Raw genomic sequence first — 26141 nt, forward strand, 5'->3', positions numbered from 1 at the left:
TACTTTCCTGTAGCAATGCACTCTGTGGCTCGGTGGTGTGAAATACCAGGCAGTGAAAACCTGTCACACATAAAGGCTTTGTGGAGATGCACAGCCACCAAAACAGGTGGCTCATCAGACCCAGGCCAGGGTTTTGCCAGAGAAACACCCACCAGCATCGACCCTGTTTTCTTTCATGACACTGAAAGGCGAACTGATGATGGCATGGCTATTTCAGACCTCATAACCTCCCCACCTGTGTTGCCACGGCCTTCCATTACCAAAATTATGGGGTGACCAAAGTCACTCCCTGGTGCCTCTCGCCATGACGTCAGCCGTGGCGGCGGCGAGCTCAGGAAGCTGCAGCCGAGGCCGCTGGGGCTGGTTTCTGTCGAGGCTGCTAATAAAGGCATCCGAGCACGGAGCCGGCCAATTTATTTCTACCGGGGAGGAGGGAGAAGTGAATCAAAGTCTCTGTTCCAGATTTAGTTTCAATTCATTTCTAATAATCTCCACCGCCTCATCTGGAAAAAATGAAACAGGATTAAAAAAAATGATGTCATTAAGAAAACATCTGACTAATTTTTCTTCTGACGAAGACTTAATATAAGTGAGGGGCGATGTAAATTAAAAGCAGACCCAATCTTCCCTGGGCCACAGAGCCTGCCTTAATACATAAGCCATGAAAGAGGTTCTCTTACATATACAATAAGTTCCCTCTTTCATCAGTACTCACAGCTTCTCCCAAAAGGGTTGTGAACTTCTTTGATGCAGTCCTGGAACTATGTATTACCAGGTTTACGAGCCTTTGGAGCCTCTGCTGATCAAACTGTGAGGCCGACATCTAAAATGCGTATAACAATATGAAGGGTTTGCTGTTCATTTTCTCTGTGCTAAATTAGGCAGAAATGCTGGAGTCCCTCAGAATAGGAAAACTCCACCCTGAACAAAGAGGTAACACTGGGAAAAAGATCAAGAATTTCCCCAAAATGCATGCAGCTGGAAACGCAGCTGGTGTTTGAACATGAGGTTGGCCCTGTGCACAAAGACTGGGCTAGAGAGCAGGCAGCTCCTTATGGCTCTGCTTAAAGCCTGTCCTTGCTCACTGGTCCATCTGTGGACTAGGACGGCCATACTGCCAAGGTCTGGCTCCTGTGAGCCCTCCCAGGCAGAGATCACCTCTCACTGTTGTACACCTACAGTTCTACCAAAACAACATCCCACAGTGCAGCATGTGGCAAAATAATGTGGCTTCCAGGAGCTGCCTCTCAGGAACAACTCACTCAGCCAGGGGCATCCTCTGCTCCTAACTCCCCAAAGGTTTGATTTTTCCCCACTCTTCTCCCAACAGCATTGTTTCTTATCTCATCCCACATTGAGCCATCGCATTGGCACTACAGCTACACAGTGAGAGGCAGCTGAGTCCTCACAGGTCTGCTCCTTGCAGAGGAGACCATCACATCCTGCTCTTCAGTGGCAGTGGATGAGAGATGAAGCAGCGCAGGGGCAAGGCAGCTCTGTCCCCATGTCCAGCTCGTGTCCAGCTCATCCAGGGCGTGCAGGGCTCTCCATGCCCATGCCCCAGACCCTGCAGTGAGACATTCTTCAGCTTGGTGTGGTGAACCAGCCCATGCAATGAAACCATGGTGCCAGAGCTGTGTTCTTCAGCCTGTCCAGTGAGCTCTCTGTCCAGACCTCTGCTAGCCACGTCACTCCCCACTTCTTTCCTGGATCCTTTCCTGGAAAGATTCTTTCCTGGAAAGATCCTTTCCTGGATCCCAGATAGCATGAAGACAGCACCCCACCACCTGAGGGAGACTCCTGGCTGTGCTGAGCACAATGCTGTAAAAATGTTGCTGTCTGCAGTGGGATGAGGGATTTCACCTGACCACATATATATCTGGAGAAAGTGGGATTCTGGTTTTCAAATAGGCTAAGGGAATTGGGTGTCCAAACACCATTAAATTTAATGTGAGCCAGGGGCCTGTTTTCCCTGTGGCTCCAGCAAGAAGCCCAGGCTCTATAATTAATGCTCAGAATTTGTAGAGCAATTTGCATCTCTGACGAAGCACGTGAGCCTGGATTAATTTCCTCCCCCACCCAGGAGAGGCTCTTCCCTTGCTGCTCTTTAACAGAGGGAGACACTGAGGTGTGGGAGACATCACCTGATGCCACCTAAGAGCTGCAGGGCCTCATGGTGGGGCTGGGGGCATACAAGCTACTAAATGCTTTACAGAGCAAGTCTTTACCGGTGCAGTGGATGACCCTTCTGGGAGAGCAGAAATCCTGGCACAATTTACCTGGCTTCAGCTGCCTGCGGAGCAGAACTGTGGGGCAGTGGTAACACTTGACAGCAGAGAAATACAATCAGCAAAAGGAGAGATCCCAGCATCTGACACATGATACACACTGCCTGTGGGAGACTGGGAGACTTCTGGTGGTTTCCCAGGAGCTGGTCACTCTGTAACAGTCCTTCACTGGGGAACAGAGATCTGCTTAATTTTCTTGCCTCTTGGGTTTTGCTGAAAGGAGCTGGCAGTTCCATTTGAAAACCGAGGCAAAGAAACCTCAGCCCGTGGGTTTCAGTGAGGCAGAGCACCATTCTCCTGCGTGTGCCTTGGAGCCTGGCAGGTGCTTGTCTTTGATGATGCTGCTGGATGCAGTGCTGAGAAAGAAGCCTCGTGGTTCCATGGCAGAGGAGCAGCATCCTCTCTGAGGAACTGGGCTGGGCTCCTGGGAAGGGAAAACCTCAGGAACTGGCAAAACCAGTGTTGGATGCTATGAAAAGGGCCTTGGGGTGACTTTTTCCCGCTCTCCCTCAGTGGACATGCATCAACAATCCCAAAATCTTGCGTGACGAAGATGAGGCAACATCTTGCCGCTGCTGTGAGCCTGCAGCCTCTGTGAGGAGCACTCAGCAATGAATGTAACAGTTAAAGAAGTTGCACATTTCTGAAATAATCTCCATCAGTTAAATAAACCTCAGAAAAATGTGGACAATTACCAAACACTAATGTTCCATGACTAGTCTAAATTAATACTTATGTGACAAATAAATTCATTCTGCAGAAAACAAAGGGCTGAATACTTTTGCATATGCTTAATGGAATATGGACACTTGAAGGCAATTGTTTTGCTCTACAATAAAGAAATTCATAGCTGCTAAACAGACATAGAAGCAAGGAACAGAACTATTCATGGGGTGGGCTATCATACTGTAGTAAAGTTTTGCTATTTAAAAAAAAGCTTTTAAATCCAACAATCATTTTTAAACCCCACTTTTAAACCCCAAAACTTCCTTTTGTTTTGTTTTACATAAAACTTCCTAGCCTGTTTTTCCAAGTCCTGTGTACCCAGAACACCACCTTTGTCTGAAGGAGATGAAGGAAAGCCATACAGACATCTGAAAAATGGACTGCTCTCATGGCAGACACTGTATGGATGGGATGCCAAAGCCGTATTCAACAGGAAACCTAAAATGCCCCAGGATTCATGCTAAACGATTCAGTCTAAACAGCTCTCACCAGCCCCTCAGCTTCACCTCTGTTTATTTCTGATTTAAAGTCCCTTACAACAGGAAGGGCGAGAGGTCGCAACAGTTGTGCGGTACCCTGAGAATCAAACCCCGCGAGGTCCCTCAAAACAAGGTAACTTCCAGAGGTCAAACCTGGGCCACGACTATCAAATTCACATGGCATTTGATCATTCACAAAGATCTCCCTCCCTGCCGCTTTTTCAGCTCGGAGAGCAGAGGATGCGCGGCAGGAGCGGCACAGAGCCGCCCGGCAGCCGCCTCTCCCCGCAGCCGCTCCAGGGATCGCTGGTAATGAGGCGATGGGGAATCACTCGCTTTTCCCAGCTCTCCCAGCACTGCGACAAGTTGATAATTACCCAGGAAAGTGACCTGATGATCGAATATAAGACTATCAACTTGGAGAGCTGGCCTCTGTGTCCCTCTGCAAAGAGATCGAGATGGGGACTCCAGAGACATCACTGCTACCTCCCAGCCCCCGCTCCATCGGGATGCACAGCACAAGTAATATGTTTTTCCCCTGTATCTTCTCAGCTCTAAAATAAGGTTAATTTTTTTTTTCATACTCACAAAGAGGAATAAATAGAAAATCAGAGCTACCATGGCTAATTCAACAGTTAATGCTCTCACTTATAAGGTGTTATAGAGATTGTGAATCTGAACAAAAATTGTTACAGCTTTTCTGCAGAAATTTAATGGGCATGTTTCATGCAGGTGGTATTTTTTCTTTTCCCCTCAAACATGTCTTTGAGCAAAAAAAAGAAGCATAAAAAGTAATAATAATAAAAGGTTTATAACATTAAAATATTGATTTTAAAAGATATTTTTATCAACAAGGGTAAGTTCCCATTAGATGGGTTTATGGATAGAACTGGTAAATTCAGCATTGCAAAAAGACTGTACAGCAAAACCAGATGCTTTTTTAAAAGATGGGCTTTAAGTGCACAGCAAGGTTTGGAGTTATAATAGTAGGAAATAGTAATTTCTCCCACAGTAGAAATTAAAGAGGGGAATCCCATGGCCAGTGTCGGAGATGTCAGATCAGGTAGCTGTGGTAATTCCATTGGGCCTTAACAGATAAAAAAATCTGAATATGAAATCCCTTATTTGTGAATTTGTGGTTTGGGCAGCACTTTGAGAAGGATTTAGGTATGAAAATCCCACTCCACATCCAGTGGCAATGGTAATTGTCATGTGTTAATTTTAATCTTGTACTACTGAAATCAAAGAAACTGCCACCAAAGGGAAGAGCAACAACAACAGGTCTCCAACACAACTCCTATGCTTGTCATCTACACAGCATCATAATCTAAGGCAGGTAAAATTTCTTTGCATAATTTTTTTCCCCATCCCTTAGACTTAATGCTACTTCTACCATGTGAGTAATTTAAAATACTTGCTCCAGGTAAGAAAGAGAATTTTTTTTTGTTACAAAAATAGAAAAAAACAGTGGTAAACATCTTTCATTATTCCTTTTGAAAGATGATTCCATATTCAAACATACCTGACTTTAATCCTATATCAGAAATATCTAAATCCAAGAACAAATCAAACAACCTATTTCATTTCACCTGATAGATATTATTTTTTAATAATAAAATCAAAAGTATTTTGGTTTAGAGCTTGAAACCTTTTTCATCTAAGTTCCACCATAAGTTAACAACGATTTTAAGCTCACAGGTTGTTGGCAGCCTCAGTGGGGACAGGAGCAACTTTTGGAGAGAGCAAAGTTGGGAGCTGAGCACAGGGATTGGTTCTCAGATTAAAAACTCTTCTGACCGCATAGGGTTCCTCATTGCATTTGTACTGCATTTACCACAACAAGGGTCTAGTACTGGCTGACATTTGTAGTCATAACTGCAACACAACAACAATAACAATATTTGCTTTTAAAATGGAAGAAAACCGCAAATTTTTATAAGTAAGGCTGCCCTCCATTATACAACACACAAAGAAGCAAGACATCAAAGGTAGAAATTAGGGTTGATATGGGACCTTCAAACCCAAATCAAATTAGTGTCTTAGGGAGAGATCTTTGATTTAAGCTTAATAGTGGTGATTTTTTCTCGGATTGTTTTATACTTAATCAGCCACACAACCCACTGTGCAGACATATGTTCCAAAAGCACATCAAAGCAAGTAAACATTCTGTTTCAGATCCTAATATCCTTTTTTTAATCTAATTATCTTACTTACATGATCTTTTAATTTAAGTTCTGAAAGCCCACCTTTTCACACAAGCTTTCCTTTAGGAATGGAGGTAGAAGGATGACCAGCTCAGTTTCTGTGAGATACTTACCAAAAAAATTGCACAACGAATAAATCAAAGCACAGGAGATGAGGCTCTAAGATAGTTTCTTGAGAGATTAATGATGAAAGCCTTCAGAGAAGAAGCATATTTTAAGAAGGGGAACTTCAAGGAAGGTAGCTGAGGGGGAGAGAAGGAAGAAAACTGAGAGAAAAGGCATGAAGGAAAGCATGGATAGAAGCGTAGAAGCCAGTGAAAGGAAGCAAACCTAAGGAGCAGTGCAAACCTGGAGGCATGTGAGCTTCAGGCTGAAACCACCATGCATTAGAACTTGACTCCAGCAGCCACAAATTTTGAGAGTTGGGGTGTCAAAACGCTGCAGGGTCAGGGTGAGGAGGGGATGAAGGCTGGCCAGTGGCATGGCTGATTGAAGGAGCAAGCCAGGTGGGAATCGGTGGGAAAAAGATGGGGAGAGGTGTAGACGCAGAGCAGATCCTGATGGCAGAGCTGAAGGAGATCTGAGAGGAGCCAACACTGATGTGGGGATGTGGGAAATGGGTGTTAGAGAGATGTGTCAGATGTGACACAGCCATTTCTCTGCATCTCATTGTTTTCCCTTGGGACACATGTTGAGGATATTAGCACTTTCAAGTGAATACTTTGCTTGTAACTGTGAAGAAATTGGCCTTGGGAAAACAAATGGAAGTGCATGTTTGTGGGGAAGAAATCTGAGTTTTTGAATCCCTGCCCAGTGTCTTCTTCCTATGCTACTTTTGGGTGTAGGCTTCTCTCCCTTAAAAGGTTATAACATTCAAGTGCTATGGAAGGGTTTAGCATTTAAAAGACAATTCCTATACTACTCTGGAAAAGTCTGTTTCCATGTTATGCCAGTGCTAACCCATTGAGGAGAGAGAAAGACAGTGGCAGCAACACCACAGCAACAGGGCTCATGGAAGAGTCAGGCAAACCACAAAAAATGCTTATTCATTCATTACACTTTAAATCTGCCTTGGCTCCATACCTGTCATATCCCAGAAAAGCAAAAAAAGACCATTCCTCTTCATCATGACTGTAATACAATCAACTGGCTGCAGCATTACTCTAACCAACGTTAACTAACAGAGTCTGTGTCTGACATCTATAATTTCATGTTAACAAATTAGGTAAGACTCCTGCATTTCCTGGTACCTTGAATGCCCAAGAAGCTCATAACTTTTCTTTATATGCAAAATGTCAGGGAAAGGGCAAACAATGTTATGCCAGAAGACCATAGCCAAATCACTTGGTTGGAATGTGCTGTAAATCACGGGGTGAATGGAAAATGAATCTTTGTTCCAGGACAACGACTTCCAGCATTAATGTTTCTGCTAATATGCTCCTTTTCTGTTGGGAATGTCCTCTTCCCATAATCCAAGGTCCTATAACTTAAAACCTATAGCTAAACAAGACACCCAGGAAGGAAAACCTACATCCAATTAATTACAAAACTCTGAAATAGCCTGCTTCTCTTTTCTAAAGTACAGGGGAAAACCATTGGTGTTTGAGCCTAAAAAAAAAATGACACACTTGCCCTACGCAGCAGCAAGCTGCTGTAACTAACTGGAAGTAACCAAACCCCATAGTTTACAAAGGGGAATATAACAAAATGGGAACAGGTACAGCACAGATCTCCACAGAGCCTTTCCAGACACAGCAGACAGAGGAGCTCCATCAGTACATAAAGGTGATTGTGACAGCTGCACAGAAATACATCTCACACATACACACAGACACATGCCAGGCATCCTGCGGGTGTGCTGTGTGTCTACCTGCCTCTGGTGCATCACAGCACAAAGGATTAAGAGACATGCCTTCCCATAATAACAAAGCTTTTGGTTGGGGCTCCCTGGGTTTTCTGCAGGAATTAATTTTACTGGCATTTGACACATTTTAAACAGCAACAGTACTCACAGTAACCTCCAAAGGGAAATATTTCTGAACAATATATAATAAATACATTGATTTCTAATAATAACCATCTGCCCTAAATCTTTTTGCTGACAGGTTTAGTTGGACCAAAGGCCCTTTTCACATCTACTTCATGACAGTTCCCATCACTACATAAAGACTTTGAAGTGCCCTAACGTGCAGTAAAAAGTGAGATAACCTACCAAACTGTCAATATTTCTTCACTTCTAAAAGGAAATGCTAATGGCACTCAAAAAGCTCAAGATGTAATGTAAGATCTGATCCAGCAGACTGGCTGATCTAACCAGCCTTTGCTTTGCAACGAGGATGCTGAAAAGCAAGCAATTATATGGTGAAGAGCAGAACTAGGTAAAAGTTTTTCACTGATATGACTGTAGGGAATAAACCCTTTTTATTCCAAATAAGCTTTTCTGTTGAAGTATCTGGAGTTTTCTGTACAAAATAAGAGAATTAACAATAAATCAGTACTTCAACACTTATTTCTTCTTTTTAACCTATCACTTTTTTATCCCCCTTTTAATTGCTTTTTTAACATTAGAAAGAAAATTAACATGAATGAGACATAAATGTTTTTTTTTTCTTTTAAATCTGGACAGCATTCCACTAGGGTTTAATTTTTAATAGGGAAAAGCTGAGCACAAAAAATTCAGAGAAAGCAGAGTCTCTCTTCAATTGCAACAAAACAAATTTGTTGCAACAAACAACTGGCATTTCTCTACCAGCTCCAGCCTGCAATGTAAGACTGAGAAAGGCTCTATGACAGGACAAAGTATAAGCAATAAACAGAAGCCCAGTCCTATGTAAAACCCCAGCCCAGCTCACTCCCCTGTACAACCTGGACATACTTCAAAGGAGCCAGGATGCTTCCCCTGCCCCCCAAATCATCATCTCAAGGTAAGAAAAGATGAGGTGTTTCATATCTCATCTGCCACATAACGACCCAAAAACCTTCCTTGCAAAACTCCTTTGCACCCAGATCCATTGGTGTCATTGACTACAGCTGCTCTCCTATTCCTTCAATTTTCCAGCGGCGTAGGAAAATAAAACACATTTATCGGGAAGGAATAGGGATCTGATGTTCCCCAGCTGTTTACTGCTGAAAGTTTACACTAGTGCTTTTCAACCTGTGGTTTGCAAAACCCTTGGGAAACACTAAAAACTCCTTTAGGGGCTGTGAAAGACAGCGAAAAATCTCTGCAAATCTCCTGTTATTCAGGACAAATTCATGATACTATGTTTAACAACTCCGCTAGAAATTTTTTAGGGAGGCCACAGACTGTAATAGCTTGAAAACCCCTCACTGACCCTATGCTTCCTAAAATCAGTAAAAATTACGTACAAAACATTCTTAGAGTAATCCCTAATGACCGCACCAATCCATCCTACACCCACCAACATCAGCTGGTGCATGAGCAGGCACATGTGATCTAGGGAACTCTGCTATGCTGGTGCAGAGGTAACCCCATCTCTTGTGTCTGCTGTGTACCTACAGCAATACCTCCTTCCCAGCACCATGCAAAGGGAGACCTGTGGGCCTCATCTTTCATTCTCTTATCTCATGCAGCTATTCCTTATGCAGACACATTTCTGTATACAAATCCCATTATACTTGACCCTCAGTTCACCCTGTTTCCATTACAGCGCTGTAGACTCAACCAGACTTGCTCCAGTGCCAACTCTGTGCTGTCATTCCTTGCGCAGAGTGGTAATAAAGAAATCACTGTTTTAAGCTGACAAAGAACAGATTTCTTACTAAGTAAACACTGATGTTTTGGTAGGGAAATTAAGTTATAAAATTGTGTCTACAAAGGGAGACCATACAGATGGAGTTTGTTAAGAGACAGCAATACAGTCAACAGTGGTTAATTCAATTGCCTGCTACTTATCAGATTTTTTTAAAAAAAGGCTTATCCAGCTTTTGTAAATGCAAATGCAGAGGAGCATTTCAAAGAGCCGTTGTCATTGTAGCTGGAGAGTAATGTACACACGCACATGGTCTTTCCAGGCCAAAGAACCCCGCCCTGCATATCTGCCGTGGCTCTGTTGGTGCCCAGCGGGTCTGGCGCTCACCAGCTAGGGCTGTGCCATGGCCTCACTTCTCCTGGCCACTGCTCTCCCCTGCCTCTCTGCCTGTATGGGGCCTCCAATCAATATTAGACACCCCAGAACTTCCTCCAACTCAGGCTAAAATAGAACACTAAGCTCAGCTGGGTAAAACTAGCAAGTTCAGTACCTCCAGTCCTCAGTTGACCCTTAAGTTATGCCAACCTGACCTCAAATGTCACATCTAATGCCCAAAAGCACCAGGTTGATGCCAAGTAGCTGAAACTGTTTCTCTCCCAAATGCTCCAATGGTAGAGGCACAGCTACTCTTTATGCTCCTTCTTCCAGGGTACTGCAGCTGGGTTTGAGGTGCTGCCTGAAAAACAGGGTTTTTTTTGCAGCATCAGCGCTGGCAAAGGCCCCCAGACATCTTCCTCACACTAACAGTTCTGGTGCCTCCTATACTGCTGATCCAAGGGCAGAAGCAGGAGGATTTTCATCACTCCACAACCTCAAAAATCATTCCTGGATCTCACCAAAAACCAGTGCATGTGGCATTGAAGTGGTGAGAGGGATGAGACCCCCCAGCCCTGTTTGTGCACACTCAAACTACGCAGAGCCAAGGAAGAGATGGCTGCATGGGCAACTGCAGGTGCTCAACTCACAGGTTACAGCCACTGCTTTCCACAACAGCAGCCCAACTCTGAGATGGTCATCTAGGTAGTCTGAACACAACCCCAATGCAATGGGGAGAGTTTAAAATGACCAGAGAGTAGTGGAGAGGTTCTTTAGAACATTTTATCAAGAAAGATAGAGAACATGATTTATTTTTTGCATAGGATAAAGTTCACTATGGGATTCAGCGTGTAGCATGACGTAAAGTCTCAGGCAAGCCAAAAGGTGTTAACATTGTGTGCCCTTTAAATGAGGCAATTAGTCAGTAAAACGAGATGTGCTTAGGTTGGAACTATGTAAATACACTCATTTTATTAATAGAAGGCAAAAATCTAAAAAATATATATCGCTGGGCAATTAAGTCACCAAGTATTGGTTCTATTTAAAATTCAAGAGAAGGGATATTAAACATACTCAAATTTTAATGAAAACATTTGCATCAGTTCTAATAATTCAGCACAAAATGTTATTTAAACATTTCTCTCTGGTTTTGGAAAAGGCAAACACAGGGCCATTGTACTGTGATCTGGAAATGAGAAATCAGAACTGTTCAGGTGCAGTGGATTTCTTTACTCACTTTAGACAACCCAGTGGCAAACAAACCAAGCCTGGCAATCAAAGCTATGCTGAAATCACAGTTGTGAGGTTTTCCATGTGGTAGAAGCTTTTGAAAGTCCCATCAGTCATTTGCACCATCAAGTATCACTTGCAGCCTAAGTTGATTTCAGTGGGGTACAAGCTCTTACATACCTTCATTGTACGAAAAGGCTGTAGACATGATTTTGATACGAAATTCTCCTATCTTGCAGTTTAGTTTTAAAATAGAACTTAAGATCCTGAACTTTTCATGTTTTGGGGTTTTTTTATTTAGTTGTATCAGCTGCTTGATTTGTTTAAATAAGCAAAGGAGGTAACAGGTGAAAATAATGTTGATTTTAAAATATTTTATTGTTTAAATAATCTAAAGTATTAGTAGTAACCAAGGAAGTTCAGCTATCTGGATCTGAACTGCCAATATTCACAATTCTATTTGTGCATGTCACATCACAGTACAGGAAAGCTGCTCATAAGCTAATGGAAATATAATTGCTCTTACCCAGCATGTAGTACACATTTGGTACTCATGAAAACTGGAAGGATTAATACAACCATTCATGCCTACTACAAAAGAGCTTCTAGCCAATGAAAAAAAAAGGTACAAGAATGCACAGGCCATGTTCTAAGGTCAGTTATAGAGTATCTGAGGGACAGAGCAAGTGCAGGAAGTTATAAGGACCTACTGGTATGAGATAAATGTTTAATTACAAAAATCCCACATGAAAGGTCTCATTCTCCTGTTCAGTGAAGGAGGACAAAAGTTTGACATACCAAAAATTAATAACAAATGCAGCTTGTGGTATTGTACACATGGATTTTTACAGCCATATTTGTCAAGCTCTTGGAATGCCTCCCAAGATGCCAGATTGCTGGCCTGCATGTCCACCTTCTACCTTCAACCTTCAAGAACAGCTTCTAAAAGTCTACAATTTCATTTTAATCAAAGATTTCCTCCTGGACACCAGTGGCTTTTTCAACTGAATCTCAAATGTGACTGGGGAGTGCAGACCATGGTGCACTGTAGGCCAGGAGATTACTTCCAGCCCAGCTTTCACCCAGTGAGGATGGTAATAGGGGGAGGAGACTAGACTGAGACCTTACACAGTTAAGTAAGGAAGACACCACACACAGCCTATGTGCACACACAAATCCTTACTGTGCTAGAAGTTCATAGATTGCAGCAATTTTGCTGGTGAATGTGTGAACCACAAAATTGCCCTGCCTGGGAGAAAAGCACCAATGAACACACAGCGGGAAGTGCTGGGTTTAGGAAACACAAAGTAATGAAGTCAATCACAGAAACCAGATCCTGGAAAAAGTCCAGTTTGGCAACATAGTCAAAAATCAAACGAAGGGATAGGAAACCACTGCATCCAGTGCAAGACTTTGGGAGGGAGCACAATCTGCTGCTCTTCAGTGCAAGGCACCTTATGGAATCTTCTGTCCCTCAATTTGTGCCATTTACTCACTGAGTCACCCTGGGATGGGTCACTCACCCAATATGCTGCCCCAGAGTGACATACCTGAAGCAATGTGACATCTGCACAGAAATCAAACCCAAGTTTCTGCTCACCATCCATCCTTATCAGAATCTGTCATATAATTCACCAGAAATGCAAACCCTGCTCTGCAGGGATCAAGCAAGGAAGAAACCAGGTTGACAGAATCCTAAGCTCCAGCAGTACATCAGGACCTGAAGGGAAAGAAGTTAAAGCTCACAGAGCTCCTACCTTCTTCACATCTGCCAGAAGTCGTCTCTTAAACAAACAAACAAACAACTCTTTGAAGAGATTCTTATTCTTGTGGTAACACTCATCCAGGCACTGACAGGATTCAAACCAGACGCGGCTGAGGGAAGTCTGGAGTCATACCAGGTTTAGATCTCGCATGCCAAGAGAGGTCAAGACCTAGCCAAGCCTTGAGCAGACAATCCCAGGGCATGGAGGAAGTGGTGTTGGTGGGAGAATGCCTTTCCCTCCGACTCACTAGGCAAGGCCACAAGATGATGCTCTGGTGAGGAATATGAAGTGGTTTGCATTGCTATCCACTAAAGCCCACAAGTCCAGTGTATTTGCCCTTTGTAAAGATCCTCTGGAACCCTTAAAACACATGACTTCTAAAATATCTAAGCTGGCTCAATTCCATTTTAGTCTCTTACATTCTGGTCATCTCATGTCCTGGGTGAGGGTTTGAATTTCTCTGACCTAGCCTGAAAAGTGGTTGGGTTACGTGTTTGTGTACACTTTCTTTTCCAAAGATGGCTAGAAATCTTTGACTTTGGAAGTCTACTATTTTGTCAAGTGAATAAAGTGGTTTGGACTCTGTTGACACTTGTTTCATATGACTATTTCTCTGTTTAGAGACTTCTATTGGACACAATATACAAACAGGTTGTAACTTTGCAGATACTTCACTGTCCATCAGTTCCTAGCAATACTTCTTGCAGAGAATCAGTTGGGCTGGAGGACTAGGAAAAAAGAGAAAAATAGAAATCACTTCTGTATGATTTCTCTCCTGGGAACCAACTACAAAATCCTTCTAGCTGGTCTATAGAAAATAGAATTATTCACCCTGACCTGATGCCTATAATATACCAACTCTCATGCTGTACCTTGATCCCCAAAAGATGTCATCACAAAATGTGTGCCTTGTAATCAGGGTAAAACAGCAGCAAAGGCTTCATTTCAGAGGCCAGAGAACTGAAAATGTCATTGACTCCTTGAGAGTCTTTTCAAACCAACAGCACCAACACAGTCTGACCTGAGTGGTTATCAGTTATTCAAAGCAGCACCTCAAACACTGGTAATTCCTTGAAAATTTGGTCATCATAGGAAGCTGACACTGGGATATTTTGTCTGCACGGTAACATGGCTAGACTCCTCAAAACTGGCCTGTTTGACACCACTTCTGGGACCTCTGTGATGATGCTGGAGTCACAGCAACGCTGTGTGGAAGTAACCACCACAGCTCTAGAGTCCCTCTTCATTAAACCTGGACTTATACTTTGCAAAAATCATCTAAAGAATCATGACTGAAGTCTTTAATGAGAATACCAGCAGATGATCCACTGCCATAAGAGGTCTGAAGTCAACAGCCAAGTCCATATCGACACAAGAAAAATTACTAATATGAACTAATTTTAGAGCACAAATACACAAGTAGGATTTAGTAAACATTTCTATTCTGTGATATCTTCAGAAGAGCACTCTCCTCAGGACAGCATGCGAACATTCATTAAATTTTTTCTGAAGTCAACAGACCTAAACAGGCATTTCTAATTAAGCATACACTCACACATTTTCCTGAATGGGAAGAGGCTTAAAAACAGTTCTTTATCCCAGAACACTTTCTGTGTGACCCTCTGCATTACCAACTCATCTTTTAGATGATACTTTTCAAGAAGATATTTTTCAAGTATCTTCTACAAATCTTCTCCTCCTTGCTAGTCCTCATTAGATTGATCTTCCTTTAATTTACTGATTTGATGACTGAATGCATTAATTCCTTCACCTCCCTATCATTCTGCACTCTGCCTTCTGTCATCTACAATGCAGTTTTCTCTTGTAAAATATCATACTTCACTTGAGTGAGAATGAAAGACAGCCTATGAAATCAAGCGTTTTATCTCACAGTGAAGACAAACAGCCTTCAAGTACATGCATGTAAGAACATCACCCTAATGCAGCTGTAAGCTTGAAACTTTCCTACTTTTAATGCATTAACCACACTCTGGTAGACTTCCTCTACCAGTGGTACTTTGGGATGTGTGGTTACTCTGTGGGATCTTAAGAGGCTTTCAGATGAAGCATTCAATCAGCAGGTACCATGTCCAGCAGCTGGTTTGCAAATCAAAAGCCATGTAAGTAGCTCCATAACCAAGCTAGGAAAGTCTTTTTTGAAGGGGCAAGAGAAGGAATAAGACAAAATATTTTATAGGATGCTTTCCCAGGATCAAAAGGAAAATATATCTAAGGTCCTTACTGGATTTAAGAATGTACATTTATTTCCCTGAGAGACTTAAACTCAAAAAGCTGAATGTGACTGCATTTTATACAGCCCCAACATATTTTTTCAGTCTTGCCTGGCTGTACCCAGGTGCTGTTATAAGTGACTTTGGCTCATGAGTGCAAAGTAGGGAGAGGTGTAAGAGAGAGATAAAATGAGCTGCGCAGGAAGAAATACCCCTGCTGTGAGGAGGCTCCACCTGTGCCAAAGAAACACTGGCACACCACTGCAGCCAGAGAAAGGGCAGGAGGCAGGGGTGGAGCCTAATTCTCACATTTATTCTAACAGCATGAGCTCAGCAGCAGGGAAACCACAGTACAGGTCCTTCTACGGCCCAGGAGGTGAAAAAGGACAGCTCCTACCATGCTCCAAGGCCTCTCCTCTGACAAGCATCTGCTTAAAAAAAATCATCAAAAGGCTCACATTCTCCTGGTTCACTATCAGCTACCATGATCAATTATATCAAAACCCAGCCCCACATACGCCAATGAAGTGAGAGCAGGAAAGGTAGTAAACTTGCTCTTGAAGTGGAGCCTGGCCAATTGATATCATCTAAACCTTGAATAAGTTTTTTTCCATAGCACATCCTCCCATGAGATTTGCCATGTGCATGCTTCTGCAACAGAGAGGAGACAGGGCAGAAAACATCCCCACTGATGCTGAGGGAGCTGCACGGCCTGGGCATGCACACTGGGCTCCAAGTATGCACAAGCCACCTCATTAACATGTCTGTGTTTCTTAACTCCACTCCAGCCACTTTATGAATTTTTAGGTACTTAACTCCTTTACTAGAGATGGCTTTAGCATCCTGATTTTCAACAGAGGTTGGAGTAGTTTGACCTTAAATAGGATTCAGCTTGTTTGAAAAACCCATTGAGCCTTTGCATTACTAGCACTTGACAAGCCAGACCTAAGAGTCAACACTATTTTGAAACCCACAACACCCACTTTCAAAGGCTGTTAGCCAGACACAGCACACTGGGATTTATGATCTGAAATAACACAGGCACTTTTAAAAGTTTGACCCTTGAGAAATGCTCTAAATTTTAGCTGTTAGCTGTCTATTTAATATCAATGGTGAAACATAAAAGAACAGCAATCAAGAGTCTCCAAGGCAGAAAATTGTGTAAAATCACAAATTCTCAAAATGGTCTGGCACACAGAAGAAAAACATACTTATGTGGTTTAGTGTCAGAGCCAGGGCTCTAGAAAGCCCGCTAAAACACACGCACTCCCACGGGAGTGATGTGCAAGTCTGAGATTTGCCAGAGTAACAGCACCCAGTTCTGCAGTCTCTTTGGTTTGTGCAGATGTGTCTGCAAGGTGTCAGCTGCATGCAGGGTATCCAGATCTACAGTTCTGCCAAATAGGGTCCTTTTCACATTGGTATTTTTCTTTTAAGTTTCCCCCCAGTCATCTGGGTGGTCCAAGAATCAGACCCAAAATACCTAGGATCCCTCGAACCACATGTTCTAATCCCAGCAGAATTGACTCAGTCCTTCATCCATCCAGGGTAAATTGACTTCTCTGCTCTTTGCTGCGTGGGGGGAACTTTTGGATGAGATTTGAAAATTTCCGCTCTGTATGGACATTAAAAATCCTACATTTTTCTTCCAGCCAACATCATAAGCCAGCATTCCTGCCATTAGTTTTTATCTCTCAGCACCCTGTGTAATTTGCTCCCCATGGCCACTGGTAGCTGGGAATCCAGATTAACCAGCACCTGAAAAGTGATGTGCCGCAGGCTTCATTCCACAAGCCAATGGGATGGATGCATTTTGTCCATTTATCTTCTCACACACTGGAAGGATTTCAGAGAAACACAGTGAAAATGAGGAGGCTGAGTGGATTGATATTTGACTATATGCTGCAGGCTGCAGCCTGGCCAGTTCATTAGAGCAGGGAGGAGGATATGACAACATGCAGCAAATATCTGGAGGGACGTGTTACAGAAGGAGGTGTGCTAACAGCAGGAGGGTGAAATTCAGGGAGAGAAAAAAAGGATGGTGGACCAGAAAGGTGAACTACATGGAGAGCTTTATATCCTGAGAAAGGATTTGCTACAGGATAGAGTAAAAATTCAACCTGGAGATACAAGACCAGGAGATACAAGGGGGAACCCACAGACCCTTTCACAAGAGAAAGTGCTACAGAGGAGCAGAACACTGCAACAAGTCTCACCATCTCTTGTCTTTATGACTGCAAGAAGCTGGTGAGAGGTGAAATACCATCTAGAGAGGTGATTTATTTCGGATTAAGAAAAAGAAGAGGCCAGGAAGGGCAGTGCTCCCCATTTAGCTGAGAGAAAACTTGAGAAACAAATTCAGAACACTGGAGTTTAAAAGGGCAGGAAGTTGGCACTGAACATTTATCCATTTTCACAGATGCTGAAAGCAGTGGAGAATGGGCAATCCTATTGAGATAGCTTCTGAAAGACATGCACCCTCTGTTTAGAAACTCTTTAGAAAGCAGCAGGAAAAGAAAGTTCAAATAATTTTTTTTCCTAAAGCACAAGCTTAGCAGTGGATAAGGTGGAAGCATGAAGTCACTTTTAATCTACTATAAAGTGAGGTAAGCAAAGGGATTATCACTTAAGACTTGCTGACATGAAGCTCTGCGAATGACATTTAAAAGCAATGGTGGATTACAGAGTGACATCATATTAAATGAACACATGCCGGAGGTTTACATAAAAGACCTCAGAGATCATGCTTTTGTTCTCAGTACTAAAACCTCTTAGCCATTTTTAAACTTCTGGTGGTGATCAGGCTAAATTAAAGGTACAGTTTTTCACAGCACCAGCAACTCGGTGGCCCTGATCTTCACTAAGTGTGAATGGGCACGGCTCCATCTGAGCTCACCCAGGCCCCTCACTCCAGCCCGATGTCACAGCATTCAGCAGCTGGAGATCCAGCCCACACATTTCCAAGCCAAATCTGCATTTCACTGCATAGTTTAGTGAGTCTGAAACCACTCCCTCTCAGGTCCCTCTGGACTTCAGGTTTCAGTTACTCAAAGTACTCTGAAGGCTATTTAACTAAACGCACATGACAAAACTATCCTGAATTTAAAGAACAGCACCGATGTGTAAATCTCTCTCATAATGGAATATTCTTGAATGGAATATTCTTTGAATCTTTAAAAATATTCAAAAGAGAAAGCTGTGGGAGTTTGTATTTTGTTGGTTTGGTTTTGGTTTTGTTTGTTTGTTTGTCTGTTTGCCTTTTGGTTTGGTTTTTTTTTGCAGAATAGTTTATGAGACAGGAAACTCCTCCAGAAACATACTAGCCCTGATCAGTGTTTTGGATTACGCCTTCCCCATTCTCCAAAGACCTGATCAGCCTGTCCTCCCACTGAGGCCAGATGTTAGGCATGTAGCTTCTCAGTTTCTGCACAGGCAGGTAGCGCTGTGTATCACTTCCCCGGTGCCTGAAAATGGCTACAAGACCAATCTTGGAAGCGAAAGGAATATTTTTCTTAGCTCTCAAGATACCAAAAGGATGAGTATTAGTCTGACAGCATTTTAGAGATGAGGAAAATAAATCACAGATAGAATTAAAGTAATTTTTTGAGCTCCTAGAACATGACAGCCAAAGCCTAGTATTTCATCTGTGGTCTCCTGGAGATGGCAATCAAGTGACCATCAAGTATTAATCTTGGAACTGACAGTCCCCCAAATCACCTCTTGTAGGTTACCAAAGAGCCACCTCAAAGCAACAAACTCTTGCTAATTACAGATCAGGGAGAGGTTTGAACCAGCCTTCTGGAGGGGACCAGCCCCTGCAAACCATTGAAAACTTACACATTCTGATTTTCTTAAATAAATAAAAGAAGCATGTGGGAAAGAAGGGGACAGAAGAAATTGGATGTGGGAGCCCCCAAACCTGTTTTCCAAATGAGCAATGTATCTATTTGGTGAAAGTCGTAAAACTTTGCAAAACACATAAGAAGGCTGCTCTGAGCAGCTGTTTGCTTTGACTCCGGAGGGAGCTCGCTCTGTCTCCTAAGCAGCACAGTACCATCAATCATGACCTGCCAAAGATTTTCTACTCCAGTAGCAAAGTAAATATGAAAACACACAGGTTTTATTGGTATGTACGTTCTGTGGCTCAGCCGAGAGGCATCCTTGCTGCAGGAATGACCATCACCAGGGGTCCCATCCTGAACCTCAGCGTGACGGGGTCTCAGCTGCAGCCCCGGGGCAGCGGTGCCCCACGGAGGGTAACCAAAGGCACTCTATGCACGCCTCATAGTGCACAAAGGCAGCTTCCAGAGCACATGCTGCAAACAGCTCCTCTCCTCCATGGAGTCAGGAATTCCCCTGGATGGAAGGGATGGCAGAGAGGCCTCAGCAGGGAATGGGGAGCAACATCAGGTGAGCCCTGGCAAGGTTCAGCTGAAGTGTGGTCAGGGCTGCAGGGCAGTTGGAAAATTTCACTGCAAAACTCTGACACCCCTTCAATGCGTGTATTGGAAACAAGACCTTTCAAAGGATTCCTATCTGGCAAAATTGATGGGACTTTGTGTGTGTTTTTGTAGAATGGGAACAGCAAAAGGCACATCTGTGACAATAACAAATTCCAGCTCTAAACCAAGAGACACTGGTGTTTCTAAAAGCAGTTATAAGATGATGATGATTATTTTTTGTATGGCTAAACAACATATTTTCCCTTAACCCCACTTGGCCTTCCTTGGCTGAATCTCACAAAAAACAACAAAGGAAAGAGAGAACCAGACTGGAACAGATATTAAACATGGAAAATCTTGGGTTTGACATTAAATTTGGCATATTTGTAAACACTTGAGACACAGTCTTTTTATGATGAAAAGTTTAACAGTCAACTCCTCTGCCTGTGAATCACCCTGCATAAACAGCTCAGGAACATTTTAACTGGTCCTGAAAAAGTATTCTGTAATTTTTAACACAGTAAAAAGGAAACAAACTTCAACAGGGAGGGGTAACAAAATCAGATAAATAAAAAAGTGTAGGCTGGATATCAGGAAAAATCTGTAATAATATATTAAGATTTCAGGGAAATGGAGGAATATCCTTGATTAAATGAGATAAAAATCCTACCAGAGGGAAAATAAGGGCAACTCCACATTATCATGGAGATGGGGTAATCTCTATGTTTAGGTCTTTGGGACAATTCAGTCCTAATGAAAACCATAGAATTTGTGATTATCAGCTCAGGGTTTGGGGTATTTTTTACTATTTTTAAATCTGGACAGAAGAGCAACAACAACATTTTGTTAATAAATAATGTCAGAACTGCATCCTAAAACACCTCCAGGATGTTGGTAGAAAAACAAGACTGCTTTTGTTTTTTACAGTGCATAATGCCTGATGGGTTTTAACCACAGTTTAGGAGCTACTGTTAAAAAGCTTCTTGCTGAGTCAAGCCTAGGCATGCTGTTTACTAGGGTTAGCCCTAAAGGCTCTTGCATTGGCAGGGACTTTTAAGCTGAGCTAAGGAGTTTTTAGTTATTTTTGTTATGATTTAAAAAATAATAATAATAAAAAACAGGTAAGTATGTAATCACCTCCCATATCTGCCAGCAACTTTCCTCTGGAGTCAAGGGCTTGGTCTTGCAAGCTGATGCTGTGCCCTTAGCTTAAAGCAGAGACTAGGCCCCAGTGGATTAGGTTTTTGTGAAGAAGTTCACTAAAATACAAAATACCCTTTTTGTTAGAAAAGGACCTGTACTAACTTAGGAAGTGAATTTCTCAGGTTCAGCTTTGAGCCTGCACACACCTGGCTGATGATTTTTGCTCAAATAATGCTGACCTATAACCAGCAGCAAACAGTGAAATTCTGACAAATCAATAAAAGCTGCATGCAGAAAATGCATGTAAGACCCACCACTGCTCTGCCACAGAGCCTGGGCCATCCCTGTGCTCTGGAAGAGAAGATCACAGGGGAAAAAAGAGTATGCAGCTCTGTAATTTTATCCTGTATCTCCAGAATAATGCAGAACCTCCAAATTTATTTTTCTGTCTTTTCTTAGCCTTTGAGTATTGTAGTATTACTTATTGTTAAATGAATGTTATGTAGTGGAAATGTTGGCTTATACCATTTTTATTCACAAATACAATTTCTTCTATTCATTCTGCTCTAGTTCTACATTCCTGGAATATATTTCATCCCATATTCAGTCTCACTCCATTCTGCATTGCATTCTTTACGGTGTCGACTGGACTCCAATCCTGCCTCTCCCTCTATCCTGCATATTACCACAGGCACACCATCATTGCAATCCAGGAAAATCATCTGAATGAGATATTTTACTTTTCTAGACAAGCCAAGCAAGCACCACAATTCTATCAAATTATTTTTAATGCCAAGAAAAAAAGTCCAAATATTAAAGATGTCCAAAAATTTCGCCACCAAACAAGTAAAACCAACAGCGGTTGTGCAGAAAAGTAGGTTGTCCTAATGACTGGAGAAACATCAAAACAATCTCGAAAAGTAGACTTCAAGAAAACCCCAACATAATCTGCTTCTGGACATATATAATAAATCCTCAGTGTTTGAGAAGAAGACTCAAGTCCTGAAAATTATTTGTCATGCTGCTTAACAAGAAAATCACTGAGACACCAGGAATGACAATACTGAGGAGAAACGCAGCAAGTCTTTCAGGCCCATGTTGGCATGGGGGTCCTTTTTTACTCAAGTTTTTCACATTCCCATCTGTGTTCCCAAGCAAAGGGTCCCACAGGTGGTTCTGCTCAAGAGAGCCTTGCAGATGAGTTCTCTCCAGTTGAGATAAAATAACGTATGTTCTCATTAGGCCAAATGCAAACAGTGATGAAGGGGAATGCACTGCCAGGTCACATCGAGCAATCAGGAAACAAACCTTTGACATAATACAGCAGGCAGATAATAAGACCCCATAGTTAGCAACAAATGAGACCGCACTTAATTTGCCGTGCAACGTTCACATAATTAGACAAATTTGGTACTGTCAAGACAGCAGACAAGTAGAATATAGACTTGATGAATTGGGGGCTCTCTGTCAGGCACCCATCACATTAATCATAAAGCCAAAACTCAGTGACGTAATTTTTCTTCCAAACATTTGCCATAATTTTCTAGAGTGAGAATATGCATATGCCCTTGGGGTTTTTTTATGGGTCGTTTACTTTTGAAACAAGGAGGATTGATTTCTGCCCAACGAGGACAGAGTACAAACTTCTAGAAGCTCATCAGTGTCCACAGAGTGTTGAACAAGGCTGCCAGGAGTGCCGTAATTCAGTTTGATTTCACAGGACCACAGGCCAAATGGGCTGGTGGCATAAACTGTCCAGTGTATTGGACAAGAGCCATGCAACCACCAAGTATGTTCTAGCCCAGGTCTACCACCATGTTTGGATGATTTCACACTGGACATCCTCCAACGAGGAGGGTGAGCGCTACACTGTGGCCTCCAGAGCAGAGACTGGAGGAGAAAGAAGAAAGACAAAAGAGATGTAGAATAAAAAAATAAGAGGAGTAAAGGGCAAGACATGATTTTAGGATATTGGCAGATAAAATCTGAAGAGGAAAAAGGATTGAGACCACAGCTGCAGAGAATTTTCCCAATATGGTTGTGCTACAGCGCAGGGTACTTTTTGACAAACAGCCAAAGAAGTGGCATTCCCTCGACCCTAAAACACGGTCACAGCCAAGAAGCACTTGGCTGATCAGCTTGGAGCTTCTCTGGCCACAAAGGCACCTTTCAGTGCAGTGCCCAGGTAGCTTCCAAGAGGAGTATGTTTTCTCTTTAAGACCCACAGCCAAATTTTCTCTCCCATACCTTGCAAGTTAGTTTTGTGAGAGGAGCTGCTGGGAAGGAGATGAATCCCAAAGAACAAATGCAACAGGTTTTTGCCAACAACTCTACCCAAATACTAACCAGGACATGTGTGGTCCACTGATAGACACATGTAGTAACTGCTAACACAGTAGATTATTAATATTGGTGCAGATGAACTGAAACCTGATCTGCCAGGGCTGTACACTTGGCCAGGGTCGATCAGGTGGACAAAGCCAATATGAAAAAATACTGGGGTTACGGGGGATATGATTCATAGGTATGTGTCATCAGTGGCAAGCTCTCAGTTGCATTTTGTAGAAGACTTTGCCTCATGACCCCACCACAGAAACTGCTGTGGAGCCCCAGGGTATATGCAGTGCCCCCAGACATCCTCGTGAGGATTGAAGGGGAGCACCGAGTGGGGCACACAAATAACCTGTGACAACCATCAGAACATCTGCCAGCCTCTCTTCTAACCACTGTTTTGAATATCTCCCTCTTCCGTGTGTACTTTATTAGGCAGAGCTCTGGCTTATTAACTATCTCCCAGCAAGTTATTATTCTGTCTTTTTTTCTACAACTTTTGCATGAAAGACCAGAACTATTTCATGCAGCCTCCCAAATCCGCCCCCCCCCCCGCAGTTCCCACCTTAGCCACCTGCTTTGTCATTTCCCCTTTGCACACAGCATGGAAGAAGCTGCTCTGCCCCTTTAAACATCCAGTCAAATTGACAGCCCAAAAGACAATGACTTGTCTTCTGGTAGGATCCGGGCAATGCCCTATCATTTATTTCTTCCAATATTTTGGAAGCAGAATAAAGCTGTGGAAGCTGTGGGGCTCCTCAGATTTGGTTGCTGCTGTCTGCATTACTTGCTTCCCAGGGTCTGTTCCCCTGCTCACACCTATCCAGAAGCAGCACAGCTCCACCAACAGCCCCTGCAAAGCTGAGTGAGCACAGTCCCTGGCCAAACAGCAAAGTTGCAACAGGACTCCAGGGGATCTAATGAGAGTTTTTTAAGTGATGAGCCCTAGATGTTCTTTCCTTGTTTTTGCAAAATGATTCTGGCCCTCAGTGGTTCCCCTACACCCAGTGCTCTGGGACCTGTTCCTCAACCGATGTCTGAGCCCTGTGTTGCAGCTACGGGTTGAAGGATTTTGGGATGGCCGTGGGACTGCCAACCACATCACACTGCTCCTCACCTCTCATGGGAAAGGTGCATGTCAGGGACTAGCAGAAACACTTCCAGCCTCACCATCACTAGAATCTCTGCTCACATCCCTGCTGGCTCCATTTTCCTTGCCCTGATCAAAGCTTACAGGAGGTGAAAACAGATCTCTCTGTAAACATCTCCTTCAAGTCATCAAGAACCATTGAGCTGTCATATCCTGGATAAGGAGATTAATCACAACCCCCCCTCTCAGGGTGTAGCCCCTGACCAGTCTCTGTGCTCACTGCCCATCACCTGCCTCAGAGAGAGGAGGCTTTCATGAGAAAGTCACCACCAAAACCCAGAGTCTTACCCCTCCAGGGTGGACATGGGCACCCCCATGAGTACCTGACTTATTACTGCTTTTACAAAATGCTACCAGTCCATTCAGGCTGTTGTCCAGTGAAATCAAACTGAATTACGGCATTCCTGGCAGCCTTTTGCCACCATCCCCACAACTGGCCGGCAGGGAGGAATGGTACACAAGGTCTACAAAGAGAGGGAGCAGTGCTGGGTCTTTGCCAAGATGGTGACAGAAATGACCCAGGCAAGGCACAATGTGAGAAACACGGCAGGAGCAAAAACATAAGTCAAGCCTGTTCCCGGGACCTGAGCTGAATAAGGACAAAGAAGCCCTATATTCCCATCCTGCTGCTATAGGGCACTTCTGTAGGCTTAACAGAGCTGTAAAGCCCTCCTGCCAGGCAGGTCAGTATTGTCACTGGATAGGGACAATGAGGTGGAGGGTGGCCAGTAGGGCCAGCTTGCCAGAAGGGCAGGGACTTTAGTAGTGGGATTTGGAATACTACAGGTGGCTGACATTTTAGCGAGGCACGGGAGTGGAGGTGTAAGACTTACCCGTGGATAGCGTGGATAGAGTGAGGTTCATAATGGTATCGTCCTTCCTGGTGGCGCATGTCAATTGGCAAAGGAGCGTGGAAGGCCGGAAAAATGTGCTGCGGCACTGTTATGGGGAATAGAAGAAAAAAAAAAAGGGACTTCAAAAACTTTTCCTTCCCTTTTAAAACAATTTCAAAGGCACTAAATCTCCATGAATTTCAGAGCAAGAGCAGTGCAAGACAAGGGGTCTTCATGATATCAGCGCTATCATACACCAGAGAAGTGGAATGAATAAATAATCAAAGTCATGCGGAAAAATCCTACATCTTCGACATAAAAGATCTCCAACAGGGTTTTTGACAAAGACAAGCAGCTAAGCGCTCTTTGAACTTGAGGAGATTATAGCAAGCACCAAGGAAAACTAGACTTGCAACGCAAATCAGACTCAACAGAGCCTGGTGGGATCCAGACCTGCATCGTCCCTCAAGCCTGGAGTGGCAGCAAACACTGTTCCTGAAGGTCTGTACACACAAGTTGGAAATATTTACCTAAAAATATAACAGCAAGAGCAGCGCTAAAGCAGAATGTCTAGGCAGTCAGAAGAGGCTCAGAAGTGCCTACTGCCAGGTTCTGAGAGAGGAGCTCAAATTGCTCTCACTTGTAATCACTTGAGGCCCTATTTTTTATTCATTTGAGAAGCTTGTTTCATCTTTGATGGAAAGATAAAGTGGTCTCAAAAGGCAGCGAACACCTACATTGACTTATTAAATCTACAGGTTTTAATATTTATTATTGACCCCAAAAGTTAACGGCGAGAATATTTGAGTGAGTTGAGCTGATGGAAAATTCATCAGGTTATTTCTCCTCACCACCCCCAACAATACTGCCGGGCCGCCTGGGTCTTTCCTGCTAAAAATTACAGAAGATAAAAAAATAGAATTAGCAGAGCCTCGATAGCGATACCGCACAACCGCAATAGCGATCCCGTACAACCACCCTCTGACCGGGCTCCGCGCATCTGTAAAGATGCCCCTTTCTACATTTTCGGCAGCGACCAGCCTAAAGATAAAAGGCTGGTCTTGCTCTGCCTTTACAAATAGTCAGAAGTTCTTTATGAAAGATTACTTAATATTGTTGCAGGTTTTACCATTCTTTCTCTGGCTTCTTGGCCTTTCTGTCTAGCTGGACACCAAAAATAAAACAAACCCAACCTCCTAAGTGATCAATTCAAAACCCAGCCTGTGCTCG

The 26141-nt window shown here is 43.1% G+C and overlaps 1 protein-coding gene across 4 annotated transcripts in view; it reads right to left on the reverse strand.

Annotated features, from left to right (window-relative positions):
* Nucleotides 1-26141, reverse strand: part of GLI2 (GLI family zinc finger 2) — a 187750-nt gene that overhangs the window by 40704 nt on the left and 120905 nt on the right. For all 4 annotated transcript variants that reach the window (XM_038142266.1, XM_038142265.1, XM_038142267.1 and 1 more), the window contains one exon: nt 24912-25017. In XM_038142266.1, coding sequence (XP_037998194.1) covers nt 24912-25017 — 106 coding nt within the window. The remainder of the gene's footprint in view (nt 1-24911; nt 25018-26141) is intronic.

Source organism: Motacilla alba, chromosome 7, assembly GCF_015832195.1.
Source record: "Motacilla alba alba isolate MOTALB_02 chromosome 7, Motacilla_alba_V1.0_pri, whole genome shotgun sequence".
Lineage (NCBI taxonomy): Eukaryota > Metazoa > Chordata > Aves > Passeriformes > Motacillidae > Motacilla > Motacilla alba.